The sequence below is a fragment of the Schistocerca nitens genome, chromosome 2, assembly GCF_023898315.1.
Source record: "Schistocerca nitens isolate TAMUIC-IGC-003100 chromosome 2, iqSchNite1.1, whole genome shotgun sequence".
Classification (NCBI taxonomy): Eukaryota; Metazoa; Arthropoda; class Insecta; order Orthoptera; family Acrididae; genus Schistocerca; species Schistocerca nitens.
In genome coordinates this window covers 533,371,926-533,389,188 of record NC_064615.1, presented here as the reverse complement: position 1 = coordinate 533,389,188, position 17,263 = coordinate 533,371,926, and the positions used below count along the sequence as shown (strand labels likewise).

The following is a 17,263-nucleotide window of genomic DNA, read 5'->3' as shown; positions in this document are numbered from 1 at the left end:
TATTCACGAAATGTCAAATTGGGCATGCAAGATATTTTCGTATCAGTAAACATACTGTATTTACTCGAATCTAAGCGGCACCTTTTTTTCCAGTTTTTGTAATCCAAAAAACCGCCTGCGGCTTAGAATCGAGTGCAAAGCTAGCGGAAGTTCTTAAAAATGTCAGTGGGTGCCGCCACAACTTAGTTCTGACGTCGAATATATGTAGTGCTACACAGGCATGCTTTGTAGGCACAAAGATAAATACTGGCGCCAAAACCTCTGCGTCCGTAAATAAATTAAAAAAAAAAGTGTAACTCCGCGCCGAGTTTCGACCACTGCATTTTCATACATTATCCAACGAAGTAAACACAAATTCCGTATTGTTCATCTTCGAATGTAGCAGCATTTCAATGTACTACGAAAACCCGACTGGCAAGAATGTTTAGGATGTTTGTCAATATGGCCAACTCTACGTTCTAAATTTTTTCCTATCTGTGAGAAGAGATGGTTGCTAATAGGAACTTTTATAAATTGTGAATCACATGCAGTATTCTCGTCACCATAAGAATAATACGAATATAAACATTTTGCCATGTATTGTTTCGTGTTTGCTGTTATCTGCCGGCCACAGTGGTCTAGCGGTTCTAGTCGCGCAGTCCGGAACCGTGCGACTGCTACGGTCGCAGGTTCGAATCCTGCCTCGGGCATGGATGTGTGTGATGTCCTTAGGTTAGTTAGGTTTAAGTAGTTCTAAGTTCTAGGGGACTGATGACCGCAGATGTTAAGTCCCATAGTGCTCAGAGCCATTTGAACCATTTTTGCCGCTATCTCATTTAAATCCTGTCTGCGTAATAAACCACAAAACTAGAGTGAGGCAACAGCAAACGCGGAAGAATATACATATCATGTCATGTTTATATTCGTATTATTCTTATGCTAAACAGTGATACAGTCAGAAATGAAGCGAGGCAATTGACTAAATTTTTAAATCTAAGATGACTAATTTCTGTGCAGAATGTAATGTACTAAAGAGGCGCCTGCAAAGATTTTCAAACGGAGAAAAATTTTCGCTAAACTCTCGTTCAGAACATCTTCTATCATACGCAGTCTATTATTTGGTTCTTGTTGATCATTATCAAAGAAAGCAGCAGTGTAAGTAACAACAAGTAGCTGTCTCTTGCCAGTGTTTCGCTAATGAGACGATTCCTCTCTCTCTCTCTCTCTCTCTCTCTCTCTTTATTTTTTTTTTTTTTATTTTTTAAAAGCGGCGGTGGCTTGCACAAAAGCAAGCCATGCCGCGAGCGGCGACAGGCCGTAAACACGCAGTATCAGAGTATGACAAACAATGCATGACACAGTACAGTAATGCATTTTCAGCGTAGAGTGACGTAAACACCTATAACAAAGAAAACTGCGCTTATCAGATCAAAGAAAAATAAGCAATCAATTCAATGCAGACGAAGCATGTGAAAAAGGAAGGGTACCCGTTTAAATACGGACGGAACGCCTGACGCATAGCAATGGCTACCTGGTAAAGCTTAACTGCTAAGCTTACAACTCGAACCAAACTACTGTAGCTGTATCGTCATTCATTCGACCTAAATTGTCTCATATTACAGTGGACCAACTTTGTTTCGATTTGGAGATGCGGCCTAAAACTTTTCTCTCCCCTTGAATTTCGAGTCTCAAATTTCAGGTGCGGCTTAGATTCGGGAAATTTTTTTTCTTTGATTTCGAGTCTCATTTTTCAGGTGCGGCTTAGATTCGAGTGCGGCTTAGACTCGAGTAAATACGGTACTGCTAACCACAAGAAGTCTACTATTATTTCTGAAGTTGAAGACAGTTGTGCTCTCAAAGATATGGCCCAACCTATAGTCATCAAATATTTAAAGTGGGCAAAAGCTGGCCAAACAAAAAATCTATTTAACCCTTATTGACTGGCATGTTGTATTATATTGTTAGTACTGATGAGGGGCATTGGAAACACCCCAAGGTTTAAGAATCTGGATAATGTTATAGTGCAAAACATCAATGTTGTAATTTTATGATATTGAATTCATAAATTCTTCCACATGTTTATACACTTTCTATGCATTGGTAATATTAATTTAATCGTTAACACTACAAACAGTAATCAAAAGAATTTATATTTCTTTCTTTCCACATTCGAGTGTTATAGAGGTTGTTCAGAAACTGTCAAAAGCTTGTAAGGGTGTTACAGGGTATGCTGATAAATAATTGTTAAGAAGAAATTACCACTGTGATTCCATTTCTGAGTTAATTACAAGTGAAGTTAGCCAATCGGGCCATTGTGTGCGCAAATTCAAGTGGCCCACCAGATACAGTTGGTGTCAGTTGTTTCCTAGTGTAGGTGATAGTGCCTGAGACTGCTCAGCTTTTGGCTTGGGTTCAGTCCTTACTGCCATTCGATGTCCAGTTTTGGTTTTAGAAAACAAAGAATGCATTTGGTGACACCGTCTCTGTGGGGCGGCTTGAATTTGCACTTGTAATGGCCTGATTAGCTAACTTCAGTGCTAATTAATACGAAAACAGTGCAACATATAAAATTTTTTTCTTAACAATTATTTCTCAGCACAACCTACTTCCTCTTACAAGCTTTTCAGACTCTCTCTGACCACCCTTTATATCTATTAGTTCTGTCAAGTTTCAATATTTTCTAATTGTTTTATGTTTAATTATAAATGCAAAACATTTTCTTTATTGAAACAATCACTACATATTGTAACCGTATGACTTGGACACATTTCTTTATGAACTTTGCACCAAGACTTTTTGTTTTCATACCTTCCCTTCTTGTTTTTTATATTGGCCATATTTCTGTTTGCAAGGCCTGGTTTTTCTGTTGAAGACCCATGGTTTTCATCTTATTTTGTTGTCATCTTGACCACTTATTGTTTGATGGATATGGTAGCATGTTGTTGTTGCTGCTCCTCTCTCGTGTATAACTGGCTGTGTTATCTGAACTCCTTGTTCTCGTAGGAACAATCTCCTAGTCATATTATTGATCTCATAATTTCTGGAAAATATTATTTGAGCATTTATTCCAGAAATATCCAGGAAATGGAAAATATTGCACAGGACCAGTGTCTTGTTTTTCTTGACATGGACTAGGTGCTGCATATTTCATCCAATGTATCAACTCCTGTTTTTGTGGAATTGTACATTGTGATAGTCTCAAGGCCTTTTTTCCTCTTCTTTGCTGTCATCTCCTTTATTATCCAAGTGTATGGATGAAAAAAGTATCACATTCTAAAAAGTATCACATTCTTGTTCTTCTTTGGTAAATTAGACAAGCTGCAACATGTAAAACCATTTGTCTGCCATTATTTTATGGCAAGCCCCTTCAGTTGCCTTGCTCAGGCAAGTTACCACATCTTGCAGCAAGTTTGAAACTTTGTGTGGCCTATCTGGCTGTCTTCTGACGTATATCTCCATGGCAAGGGCGTACAAAGTCCTGGCATCACAGGGCATTCGAATTTTCAGATCATACTTTGCTATCCTACTTAGTATCTACTGGTGAAAACTACACTTTCCTTTTAAAATGACTAACTGTTCATCCACTGCAGTATATTCACACATTGTGTAGTTCTAGGTAAAATTTTCCTGGCACAGCTCAAATATTTTCCTAATATTATCTATTTTGTTTCTCTCGTGGCTGCTTTGAAAGTTGTCAAACTATATGCCTAGGAACACGTTGTAGTGTGAAATATCTCAATTGCAAAACCATCTGTGTCCCACAGTTCTTTGAATTCAGATGTCCAGAATGGTGAAAACTGGCAAAAATAGGTAACGCAGTAGAATCCTTAATTTCAGCCACATCTGTCTCATTGGAATTTCATTTCCTGGAAAAATTCCCCAGAATGCTTCTTATGTTCACATTGTTATACATACATATTTTTTTTTACAAACTTACCTTCATCAAACAACAAAAGGAAGCATTCTTCAAAAAACAAAAGTAAGCACTCTAAGATTGATTGCACAATTCTGATAGATGAATAATAGTAGTTTAAGTTTGCATCCCTATATTTTTTCCTTGGAGGTTTTTTCATCTGTTTCATTGCTTTGTCATTTCCCAAGTAGAAATGGTTATTTTCAAAACTTATCCTCTCCATCCCAGTCTTTATCAGTTTCATGTTCCAGTTTACTCACTCATCAGATGATTCTGAATCTGCCTTATTCTACATTTCTTCTACTTCATCTTCTTCAAATAATCTATGTATTCATTTGTCATTTTCTTCATACATACACATACTGCAGATTTATTTGTTATTGTACAGTAGCAGAAAGGAAGGTTACTCCAAGAGTTTTATTTCACTTGGAAAACAGCTAGAATAGTGGTATTAGACAGCAGTTGGTTCACTTAATAAACATGAAATGACTTACTTAATTCCTTTGGCCCCTATGGGGGCATAGGGCATCCAGGAGAACTCGCCATCGGTCTCTGTCTTTGGCCATTTGCCTCAATTCTGCCCAGGTCTTGCCCACTCTTTTTGCTTCCCCTTCCACTGTCCTCTTCCATGTGCCCCTAGGTCTTCCTCTCTTCCTTGTTCCCTGGGGATTCCATTCTCGATGGCTCCATTTGGTTTTCTCAAGGTGTGCCCCACTTTCTCTCTCGTATCTGGTCTTCTATAGGTATCTGGTTTGTTATTCGCCAGAGCTCCTCATTATATATTTTTTCTGACCACCAGGTATTCATGATGCGTCGAAGACATCTGTTTCTGAAGTTTTGTAACTTGGATGTTACCTTTTTATCCATTTTCCAGCTATCACTGGCGTACAGGACAGCCTTCACATTTGTATTAAAAATACGGATTTTTGTTTTGTACGTGATATTTCTATTTTTCCATATTGGATACAATTGTATGAAGGCAGCTTTTGCCTTTTTAATGCGATTTTTCACGTCATCTCCAGCTCTATATCTTCCGTCACTATACTACCCAGATACAGGAATGAGTTGACAGTCTCCACCTGCTGCTCCCCTATTAACAGTGGCACTTCCATGTTCCCTGAATGTACTTTCATTTCCTTTGTTTTGCCAGTATTTATCTTCAGGCCAGCATTCTCTACTTCTTCTTTCAGCAAGTTTAATTTCGCTTGCATATCAGTCAGCCTTTCCCGGTAGCTGAATGGTCAGCGTGACGGATTGTCAATCCTCTGGGCCCGGGTTCGATTCCCGGCTGGGTCAGGGAATTTTCTCCACCCAGGGACTGGGTGTTGTGCTGTCCTCATCATCATCTTATCATCCTCATCGACTGCAGGTCACTGAAGTGGCATCAAATTGAAAGATCAGCACCCGGCGAACGGTCTGCCCGATGGGGGGCCCTAGCCGTACAATTAAATTTTTTAAAAAAAAGTCAGCCTTTGAGCTAATAAAACTATGTCGTCAGCAAAATCCGAATCCTCTTAGACGTTCATGGATCTCCCACTGGATTCCTCGGGTCCTGCCTGCTGTGACTCTTCTCATAACCGAGTCTAGAACAAGTAGGAAAAGTGTTGGTGATAAAATGCAACCCTGCCGGATTTCAGTTGTTACTTTTATGGTTTCTGTCATATTTCCCTTGTGGAGTACGCAACATTTGTAGCCATCATATAGATATTTTATGATGTTTAAGATCTTCTGTGGTATGCCATACTTCCGCAACACCTGCCAGTGTGCTTTGTTTCATGGAATCAAAGGCTTGAAAATCAGTGAATGCCAGGTGCGTGGTTGCTTGGAATTCTTTGCTTTGCTCTAAAATGATCGTAAGAGTGTTAATAAGATCAACACAACTGTGTTGTGCCCTAAAACTGGCCTGTTCTTTACACAGTCTCTTTTCAAGAGACTCTTTAATTCTGTTTAAAATAATTCTGGTGAGGACCTTACTGGGCACTGACAACAATGTAATACCACGCCAATTGTTACAGTCTTTTTTGGGAGCTTTACCACCAATCCATTTTTCCACTCCTTTGGAGATTTCTCTTCAAGCCAAATATGCTTCAGCAAGGGATGGAGCATTTTAACAGTACTTTCAGTATCGGCTTTTAAGAACTTGGGTGCTATGTTGTCTAGGCCTGGAGTCTTTGTATTCTTTAGTGTTTTCAAAGCCATCCTCATTTTGTCCATTGTGGGGCACTGCAAATTTATATCTTGATCTTCTTTGACTTCCTCCGGAACATCTCTTACCTGTTCCTCTTGGTTGTCTTCACAATTTAACAGTTCCTTGAAGTAAGTGCTCCTCCCATCTCCGTAGCTGTGCCTTTTGAGTTGTAAGCATCACCCCATCCTTGTTCTTAACTGGTCCTTCATATCTGAAGTTCTTCATTGACAACTGTTTGGTTATATTGTAGAGCTCCTTCATATTTCCTTGTCTTGCTGCCTCTTCTGCTAATTTTGCTTGCTTATCTATCCATTTCCTTTTTTCTCTAAGTAGCCATATTTTCACTTTTTTTGTTCACGTCCGTGTATTCTTTATGCACTTCGCTCTTCTGCGCTCTTGTCTTAGAAAGATTTAACTTAAGTTTTAGTTCTTTTCTGGGGCTGATTTCATTCCATGTAGCATCGGAGATCTATTCCTTCCGTTGATGTGCCTTAAATCCTGAGATTTTTTTCCTCCCACATCTAAATAACTGTCTTTGATTTTTTGCCAACATGTTTCAATTCCCTCTTCCACAAAGTTTTCTTCAGAGAGGACCTGGAATCTATTTTGTAGTTCAAGGGCAAATGTTTCTTTGATCTGTTGGTCTTTTAACCTTGCCACATCTATTTTCTCGCACCTGTGATTGAGCTTGGCTCTATTTGCCACTATCGTCAGTCTGAATTCTGCCAAAACTAGGTGGTGGTCACTTCCAACGTTTGCTCCTCTTCTGTTTCTGGCATCTAACACAGAGTGTCGGAACTTGTGGCTTATGACTATGTGGTCAATTTGATTTTCGGTAACGTGATCTGGAGAAACCCACATTATCTTATGGCAGTTACGGTGTGGAAACAATGTGCCTCCAATGACTAGGTCATGTTCAGCGCACGTATCTATCAACAGTTGACCATTTACATTCCTGATCCCCACGCCATGCACACCCATAATATGTTCAAGCCCTTCTTTTTCTGAACCAACTTTTGCGTTCAAGTCACCCATTAAAATTTTTATGTCCCTAGAATTTGTTTGCCTAAGGACTCCGTTAAGCTCTGTAGAAAATGCATCTTTTAATTCTCATTTAGCTATTTTAGTAGGTGCACAGCATTGAATTACAGTGACATATCACAAATTTGTTTTAAAGGGTGCAATTATTATCTATTCTGAGACTGGTTTCCACTCCACTAAGCTCTTCTTGCTGCTTTTAGATAGTAAGAGCCCTACACCATTCCTATGCCTTGCGTCCTCACCTGTCTGACCTGCATTCAGCAGCACTCAACCATTTTGTGTTTGGAATTCCCCAGATTCTGGCCACCTTATTTCACTTAGTCCCAATATATCTAGTCGATAGTTCTCCATCTCTTTTTCAACCTGTCTTAGCCTCTCTGCCTCTCTCAATGTCCTTACATTCCAAAAACCAATACGGGTTTTACTTTTCATCCATCCGGCTGTTTCTCCTTTTAGTTTCTGTGATATGTGTTTCTTTGTTGGTGCAGGTTATCAGCCCACAGCCCCCGAGTGTCCTGGTGGGGCTGCCACCTCATGGCCTAGACACCTGCCAAGATTTTATTTCAGGGCCTTACCCTTTAGATAGCTTGTCTTCACCATGACTACAGAATGCTATCCATCCATTTACAGTAAGTCCTATGTGCATCAATGCTGTCCTGGTTTCCAAGGATCTTCCACTGTCCACACTGGGGGGACTGTGTCTGCTGCCACACAATCACAGGGAGGAACAGAAAGGAAGGGAGTGTATAGGATGGGACAGGACAGGACAGGACAGGACAGGACACTAGACGGGACACTAGATGGGACGTTGTGAGACACACTTTGTCTGGATCCTCTATGGAGACCTGTCTGGCTTGGGAGGCCCTGCTGGTAGTTACACTACCACCGGTATAGCCCTCCACTTGATTGGATCAAACAAACCCCCTCACCCACAAGGACAGTGTTTCGTTCTGGTGGCGTCTCCTGAAGGGGTAACACGAAATCAGACAATAATTAAATGGATGTAAAATTTTAAAAAAATACACTTATTATTATTATTTTGACTTTAGTTCATTAGGACTGACGTGGAGTGTTTGGACACCCCAGTGTATGATTTTGGCCATTAAACAACAATGATAACTAGTTTAGTGTATTCTAATTTAATTATTTACGTAACTGTTAGACAGAAAGCTAACAGGAATTTTAGAGAATTACAAAAACTTTAAATAATAATACAAGTGCAAGGCTGATTGGTCCAGTTGGAATTGGTTATAATTATGACTCTGTGTGTATATTATGTTATATTGTCCGTTCTTTGTATATGTGCCTTTGTCCATCTTCTTTTCTTGTTTGTTTTTGTGTCCTGTGTAAGGCTATATGTATCCTACCTTTGCCACAATTTGAACTCCAGTTCTTACTTTTTGGTTATTTGATATGATTATATTTAATACTGACAATGAACTGTTCAAACTTGTCATGTTGAAATGTTTTATGATTTCCTTCCCACTGTTAATTAACTTTGTAAAAATTCTGTGTACAGAATTTAAATGCTGGCAAAAACTGGCAACTACTAAAAAAGCGAAATGTGACATTTTTTTCAAGATTTCTGCATTTAAAACTTCCTGTTGTACAGCCCTAAATTCTCACATTCTGTGATCTGATGTTCTGTTCTCACTACTTCTCATTATTTTGTGGCACTAGCACTAAAATCAATCAAAAATATTCATAGAGAAATACAACTTTTATTTCTTCCTTATCTTTCAATGTTGCTAAGGAGCAAACACAAATACCGTATTTACTCGAATCCAAGCCGCACCTGAAAAATGAGACTCGAAATCAAGGGGAAAAAAAAAATTTCCCGAATCTAAGCTGCACCTGAAATTTGAGACTCGAAATTCAAGGGGAGAGAAAAGTTTTAGGCCGCACCTCCAAATCGAAACAAAGTTCGTCTAATTGTAATATGAGACACAATTTAGGTCGAATGAATGACGATACAGCTGCAGTAGTTTGGTTCGAGTCGTAAGCTTAGCAGTTACGGTTTACCAGGTAGCCATTGCTACGCGTCACGCGCTCTGTCCGTATTTATACGGATATCCTTCCTTTTTCACGTGCTTCGTCTGGTTTGAATTGATTGCTTATTTTTCTTTGATCTGATAAGTGCCGTTCTCTTTGTTATAGGTGTTTACGTCACTCTAAGCTGAAAATGCATTACTGTACTATGTCATGCATTGTTTGTCGCATTCTGATAGTGCGTGTTTATGGTCTGCTGCCGCTCGCGGCGTGGCTTGCTTTTGTGCGCGCTACCGCCGCTTACAAATAAAAAATAGAGAGGAATCGTTTCATTAGCGAAACATTTGTTGTTACTTATACTACTGCTTTCTTTGATAATGATCAACAAGAACCAAATAATAGACTGCGTATGATAGATGATGTTCTGAACGAAATTTTAGCGAAAATTTTTCTCCATTTGAAAATCTTTGCAGGTGCCTCTTTAGTTCATTACATTCTGCACAGAAATTAGAGTCATCTTAGATTTAAAAATCTGGTCAGTTGCCGTGCTTCATTTCTGACTGTATCACTATCAGGCATAAGAATAATATGAATATAAACATGACATGATATGTATGTATATTCTTCCGCGTTTGCTGTTGTCTCACTCTAGTTTCATAGTTTATTAGGCAGACAGGATTTAACTGAGATAGTAGATAACATGAAACAATACATGGCAAAATGTTTATATTCGTATTAATCTTATGGCGAAGAGAATACTACATGTGATTCACAATTCATAAAAGCTCCTATTAGCAACCATCTCTTCTCACAGGTAGGAAAAAATTCAGAACGTAGAGTTGGCCATATTGACAAACATCCCAAACAGTCTTGCCAGTCGGATTTTCGTAGTACATTGAAATGCTGCTACATTCGAAGATCAACAATACAGAATTTGTATTTACTTCGTTGGATAATGTACCAAAATGCAGTGGTCGAAACTCTGGGCGGAGGAAAAAGGCTCGTCTTCCACCTTTTTTTTTTTTTTTTTTTTTTTTTTGCTGACGCAGAGATTTTGGTGCCAGTATTTATCTTTGTGCCTACAAAGCATGCCTGTGTGGCGCTACATATATTCGACGGCACCCACCAACATTTTTCAGAACTCCCGCTTGCTTTGCACTCGATTCTAAGCCGCAGGCGGTTTTTTGGATTACAAAAACCGGAAAAAAGGTGCGGCTTAGATTCGAGTAAATACACGATTCCCAACATGTTAACACTCCTTGTAACTAATGAAAAAAGAATATGAAATATATATACAATGCTCCAAATGTTTATTTACTTTTGTACACAGAATTTTGTGTGATTTCTTGAAGTGAATAATCCAACTTGGAGAAAGAGAGAGATTTCTTACTAGTTGCAGTCAAACAAAACTTAACTGCTTTTTCTTTGATGAAATTGTTCATGACTTTTCTTTTGAATATAGTTGATAGTCAAATGTGGCATGCTAAGTTCCATCGGTGGATCTGCAGTTTGCAATATCCAGTATTTAATTGCTTATAACCACATGTCTTGTACTATTTAAGTGTTCATTTTTAAACTTTAACCCCTGTTCTGGACTTCACACAATCTTTCATCCATGTTTTCTTTTGATGGCATCAGTTGGCATCCATTGTCCATAGAAAGCAGAAAAATATTCACGTTTCCCCACATAGCGTTATTGAACTCTACATAATATTTGCTAAAATTCCATCTATAATCACAATATTGGTGTTCCAAACCCTTATCAGAAATTTAAAAAAATATTAGATTCCTGTTTTTAACTGTCATGAATTGGAGTTCCTCTACAGTGAATGCTGCAGTGATAAAAAGACGAACACACATCCCAGATCATGCACACTAACTTGCCTTAAGTGCAGCTAGCAATATGGAGGGATATGCATGTCTTAGTTGCAAGCACCAAGCCAGCAAATTTCATTAGTTTTTTTTTTTTTTCCAGTCTGTATCAATGCTGAAATTTGGCATGTGGTTTTTAACCCTTTAAGCAACAAAAAAAGTTATCCAGCATGACAATGAAGTACATGTCTGTATGTATTCTTTGAAATAGTAATCAATAAAACTGCTCAGTGTATACGTGTTCCCAAGTCCACCTTGAATTATGGGATGGTAGTAGTTCATGTCAATGAATCAGCACAAGATCAGTATTGAAAAAGGTTGAAAAAATCTTTGGGAAGTGAGTAATGTCAACTTCAACAGTAAACCTATGCCCTCAGGAGGAAGACATTTCCCAAAGGACTGGAAGTTATTGTAGTTCTGTTTGAAACTGTAGAAATAGTAGCTACATCATCTGCTCCAGAGTCTCGTCCAAATTTTGAATCTTCTGTGTGTTCTTTGGTAATCTCTTCCTAACAGTTCACTACACTATATGCCAGAACTTCATCTGCCACAGAATCATGCTGCCTACTTGAAGTCTTTGTATAGATATAAAAGAAATGTGCATAAACTGTTTTCATCGCGTTACATATTTTCTGTAATCATCCTACATGTGCTCTGTCAGAGGAAATAATTTGTATTGTCTCAGCAGCTAACATTTTCTAGGTAATTTGTGAAACAATATTATCTCCAATATTCATTCTTCATTAGAAGCAGCATTTCACAGAATACAATCAATAAAATTGGTTTTAACTAGGAACTGAATTCATGACAATCTTTTCTGTTTACATGTATAGTGTGGAAGAAAACTAGCCGTAAATATGCTTACAAAACGGCTCCCATAATTTTATATTTTATAATGTAGTGAAATGTTACTGTGAATTGAGTTTACCATGATATCAGATGCCTGAATCCACAGGTGACATATGCTAGCTGACAACAAAACCACCTCTGAAGACAAGTGCCTGAAAGGCCACTGGTAAAGATTCATACCATTATTCGCTGATATCTGATGCTTACAGAGTTAGAAATGTAGAATTGGTGTTCATCCATATCAGAGAAACTGTTGTGAATATATTATTAGTTCAAAAATGGTTCAAATGGCTCTGAGCACTATGGGACTCAACTGCTGAGGTCATTAGTCCCCTAGAACTTAGAACTAGTTAAACCTAACTAACCTAAGGACATCACAAACATCCATGCCCGAGGCAGGATTCGAACCTGCGACCGTAGCGGTCTTGCGGTTCCAGACTGCAGCGCCTTTAACCGCACGGCCACTTCGGCCGGCTATATTATTAGTAATCAAATCAATTGTTTGTAGTTAACATGTAGATAAAGCGAGGTAAACTATAAGTGACAAAATATTATGGCTGATTTTCATATGGCAGGTTGGACCATTCTCTTTTGAATGTATTTAAAACATTAAATTGGTACTTCACAATAATATATGTTTCAACAGTTATTGTTATTGTGTAGGTTTTTCGGTTGGAAGATCAGCGGCCCCTGTACACATTGCATGGACATTGTGGACCTATTACCTGTGTTTTTATTGACCGCATTTCTCCATTACTTTCTGGTTCTGGCAGCCAAGATGGACTTCTTTGCGTGTGGGACCTACTTACAGGTAAATAAAGTTACCAAAAACAAATATTTGTTTGTACTTTATACAGTTGTTAATTTCTGCAAATGGCTGCTTTGGTTTCCTATTGTTTTCAAGTTTTTTAAATGTCCACTGTAAATAATTTGTGATGCAAATTCTGTAAAGTTAATATTAACCTAAGCTTAAAATACAGAGTGTTAACTGATGTTTGCGTATTGTTTGTTATGTTTATATTCGTGCTGTTGCATATGATTTCATCCTTAGATTTGTGGAGAAAAGAAGTACTTTCAAATATATCTACAGAACATTTGTTTAAAAAGCACTCTTGTATTAAGGACTGAAACAGTCTAAGATACAGAAGTGAGGAAGTCATAAAAGAGCTGTTAAATGGAAGGGACTGGCAACCACTTAATTTGTGTCCATACTGGTTTTGTCTGCATGATTGCTTAATGGTATACTTGTAGTTGCGCAGCCAAGTTGTTGTTTCAGTTTTGTGTGTGCGGGGGGGGGGGGGGGGGTCTGCTTGCAGCACTCAGTCACAAGGTTATCAGCGTCCACACAAAATTCATAGAAATCTAGAAATCAATGTGATTAAACAGAGAAAATGTGAGAAAAGACATTAAGTCTCACGCATGACCACCTGCAAAGTCACGTTAGCTCACATCATGAAAGATATCATTAAAATGGTTCATATGCTCTAAATTTTTTAAATAAAACAAGAGGAAAACTAAAGTAGATTCGCAACAATATATGGCTGGCTGACCACTTGTAAAAAAACACAGATGAGCCAGCCACCCTCATAACCCATTAAAAACATCACTAAAATTTCAGGGAGGCAAGCAAGACCTTAAAAGTTGTGCCACGCTTGTTTGATCGTCAGTTAAAACAGAGGGTAAATATGTTGACAAATGAGCTGCTGCCCTTTGATCTGAAAATAAAATTCTAGTAAAACATGGTGCACTGTGATCTGTATGCCAGAAGCACCACACATTGGAGCATCCCTTTGCCAGAGCTTAGAAGTGATGAGTCGTAGGGATGCGGCCCATGTGAAGACAAATAAGAAGGACCTCATCCCACCTGTGTAGCTGGAAACATATATGCCATGGCCACGTTGTGAACTTCACTAGATGCAGCTTATTGCCTGCTACTTCCAGCCATTCTTCTTCCCATTGATGCACGACTCTGAACCTCAACAGGTTTGCGCAATTTCACCTCAGTAACATGTTGTGCATATACAATTGCGAGATAATTCTGAAGCAGTGGTATATTAAGTGAGGAACTGCAGACAAGTAAGTAAAACATTACTTCACGTATGTTGTTCCAAAACCCACAGAATTACTCAATTCACCAGCTATCAATGGCCATTAAAAATTACATTTTTTCATTGAAAAATTTTGTAGTTTGTGGAATAACATGGAAGATAATGAAGATTATCGCAATAATCATATGGCAAAATAATCTCCTCTTTCTGTGCTATCATTTGCAAAGACCTCGTTTTGATATCTCAAACTGTTTATCAAATATGAGTTAATGTTTTGCATATTTCATTCTATCTTTATCACTGGCATCCACAATCACAAATGCATGTGCTACATATTATCAATTTCCTCAAGACTGGTGACAAATAGAGACCTCTGCCCAAGTTTAGAGAAAAATTGAATATGTTAGCCGAATTTCATACACACCAATATGTTATTTAATATGCACAAAATGAAAAACATAGTAACCACTATTTTTTAATTGCAAACTCTGCCCAATATTGCGCAGTGTCTTACTTAAGTGCAGGTATGACAATAACTATATCATTAATGAAATGATGGGCATGTCATCTTGAAGCTGCACTTAAAGCTATAATTAACAAAAAATGATTTTCTTTACCAAATTGTTTCACTTGAGAAAGATTGCAGAGTGTGGGCTTCGATTCTGTCATCACAGCCAACCAGCCGTAAGCGGGCAGACAGTTGTTGGCCTTCCTTTCTGAACAAACGAATGAACTTGCCCAGTGCTCAAGGCAGAAATTGGTTACTTCGCATTGGCCACTGTATCCTATGTCAATTCTACAAGCATTCTAGAGAGTGAATGTCACTCAGGAATTGGGAACAAAGAAAGTCTTTAGAACTTGCAGCACATTTTATGCACAGTATTTTGATCACTGACCCCGCCATCTTCTTCAAGTACTGCAATTTGTGCTGTCACATGTACTCGCTGCCTGGACTCCTCCAGCCAGACTGCGAACTATTGTTGGTTTCTTGCTGCTATTTATACCTGATAGTGAGCTTGACTCTGATGCCCACTGTGTTCTTTGATGCTCCGGTTTTCTGAGCCCACACTTATATTCCATGAAATGCACATTCTCTCAGTGTGTCTCAACTTGGTGAATGTGATATCCAGTGAGATCTTATGAAACTGAGTACAAGACCCCAAGCTTTCTTTAAATTGATACCTCCATCCCCATTTATTACCTTTCCTAACATTTTTATTTTGATAGAGCCCTTTATTGTGCTGTCCAAGAAACTTTGCATTTGTACACACTGATTTTATTCTCATCCTATTTCATTTCAAAATTATATTTGAGAGCAGTGCTCAGCAGTAGTCCCCCCCCTCCCTGCCCCCCCCCTCCCCCTCCCCCTCCCCCGCTACAGCACATGATGAGGTTGCGGTGGGACGCATTGGTCCCGCTCTATCCTTTAAACATTACCTGAATAGGCTTAATGTTGTCTTCTCCTTCACTCTGCGATGGTGGATACTGGTTTAGCCGACAAAAGCAGTGTTGAGTATCAAGTTCATATTTAATATCCTGACATCAATTACACAATTTTACTGACTGTCTCTGTAAGAAGTTCAGACTCAAAAGCAGCCAGCTGTAAAGAAGTGCTCGCCATAATGGCTTGTAATCTGCATGAAACACGCCAAGCGGAGTTTGTGTATAACATGAAATGTTCACATGCGAATATCTCCGTAAATAAACCACTCATAGGGCTCAAACATTCACAAAATATTCAATACTGTAGTCTCTCCTTGTTAACGACATGAGAGCCGACCAAACACGCAAATTTATTCATTTTAGTACATATTTGATCAGCGCAGTTTAACATAGGTAACATAGGTGTTTACCAGAAGACAGCTCACGAGCGACTCTTTCCACTTACAGAATCTGAGGCACAGAGCCCTACTCAAACGTACGGGGAATGCTGAATTCCTATTGGCTAGTACGTTAAGCAGCCAATCTGATCATCTCGAGGACTTTTGAACTCGGGGTATTCCTAATGTCAGCCAATCAGTTTACCACAAGTAATTTAGACTAGAAATGTCTTAATTTTGAAACTAAATAAAATTTAATGAAGACAGAATATGATTACTTTTCACAAAATAATTACTAATAAAATTTAATATTCAATGCCCTTTCTGGCTGCCTTTTACTAAATCAAGCTCACTCAGACATATGTCACAAATTCTCTTATTGCACAACAACTTTCTCACGTATACATTTACATAGTTTTAATAAATATCACATTCTCACTTTATGCATGTCTTCCATTCACTCTGTCTCTCCAAAACACACACACATCTAAAACATGAAAAAATAATAATTTTCCAAAGTACTTTTAATTACGTCAGAGATGTGTGGTAATGAAACAAAAGGCAATTAGACTATATGAACCTATCCTCTTGGATGTAGTTTCAGTTGACACTGTAGATGAATACATTAAATTCCCTAACTCAGTTTCATAATGCCAGCACAGTTATTATATATTTTAGGTAAAAATTTATATCTCCAAAAGTATTGAAGTTACTGGTTTGAAATTCAAGCAGTATGGTTGTGTTATCCATAGAATTTGGTACACTGAGTATGAAAAAGATCGATTAATATTTAATAGTACTTTTTCAGAGTCGTAGAGAGTCTACTGCATTGCATGTGGCATTAGTCAGGTACACCACTCACCTGGCCCAGTAACCTGCGTCAGCTGTGCGAGTGTTAGAACCAAAATCTGCTCTCCCTCCCGACTTCACGTCAAGCTACGCTTTCAATGCAAGCTGATAACTTGTAATAATTTGCTACATTTCATGCCTTGGCCTCCTCAAAAATCAGCTTCCATTCATTTCAGCTTCTCTCTTCCATTCTCAGATCTCCAGCTTGGTAAGCTCAGCCATCACATTGTCATCTACATGTTTGTCAGCCCTTCCTTCTGGTGGAATGTAATCTGCCTTTCATTATTTGTTTGGTCATCCCGTCTTTCTCCCGTCCTCACCATATGTCGTAACTGTTGAATTCTTTAAGATTTAATAAATCTTACTAGATCTTTCGTTTGTACAAGTTGTGGTATTTCGTGGTTGTATCTTATTCTCCATCCCTCTGCTTCTCTCACAGGTCTATAAATTTTTTACTGGATTTTTCTTTTAAATGCCCTTAGACTGTTCATATCTGCTTCTGTCATTGTCCACATTTATGATTCATATGTAACACCTGGCCATACAGGGGAATAGTGTAATCTTATGTAATACATTGCCTTATCCTATTGTCACACCTAGATATTGGAAGAAGCTAACAGCTTAAAACATTTTCAGAGGACTTCAGTACATGTGTTGTTCTTCTGGTCTTAGAATTGAACATTAACACGTATTTTATTGTGTGTTTTGTTTACAA

At 38.4% G+C, this 17,263-nt stretch overlaps 1 protein-coding gene across 1 annotated transcript in view; it reads left to right on the top strand.

The window, feature by feature from the left end:
- The window catches only part of LOC126236523 (sterol regulatory element-binding protein cleavage-activating protein), a 277,503-nt gene that overhangs the window by 183,196 nt on the left and 77,044 nt on the right, over window positions 1-17,263 (top strand). The window contains exon 20 of the mRNA XM_049945889.1: window positions 12,495-12,642. Coding sequence (XP_049801846.1) covers window positions 12,495-12,642 — 148 coding nt within the window. The remainder of the gene's footprint in view (window positions 1-12,494; window positions 12,643-17,263) is intronic.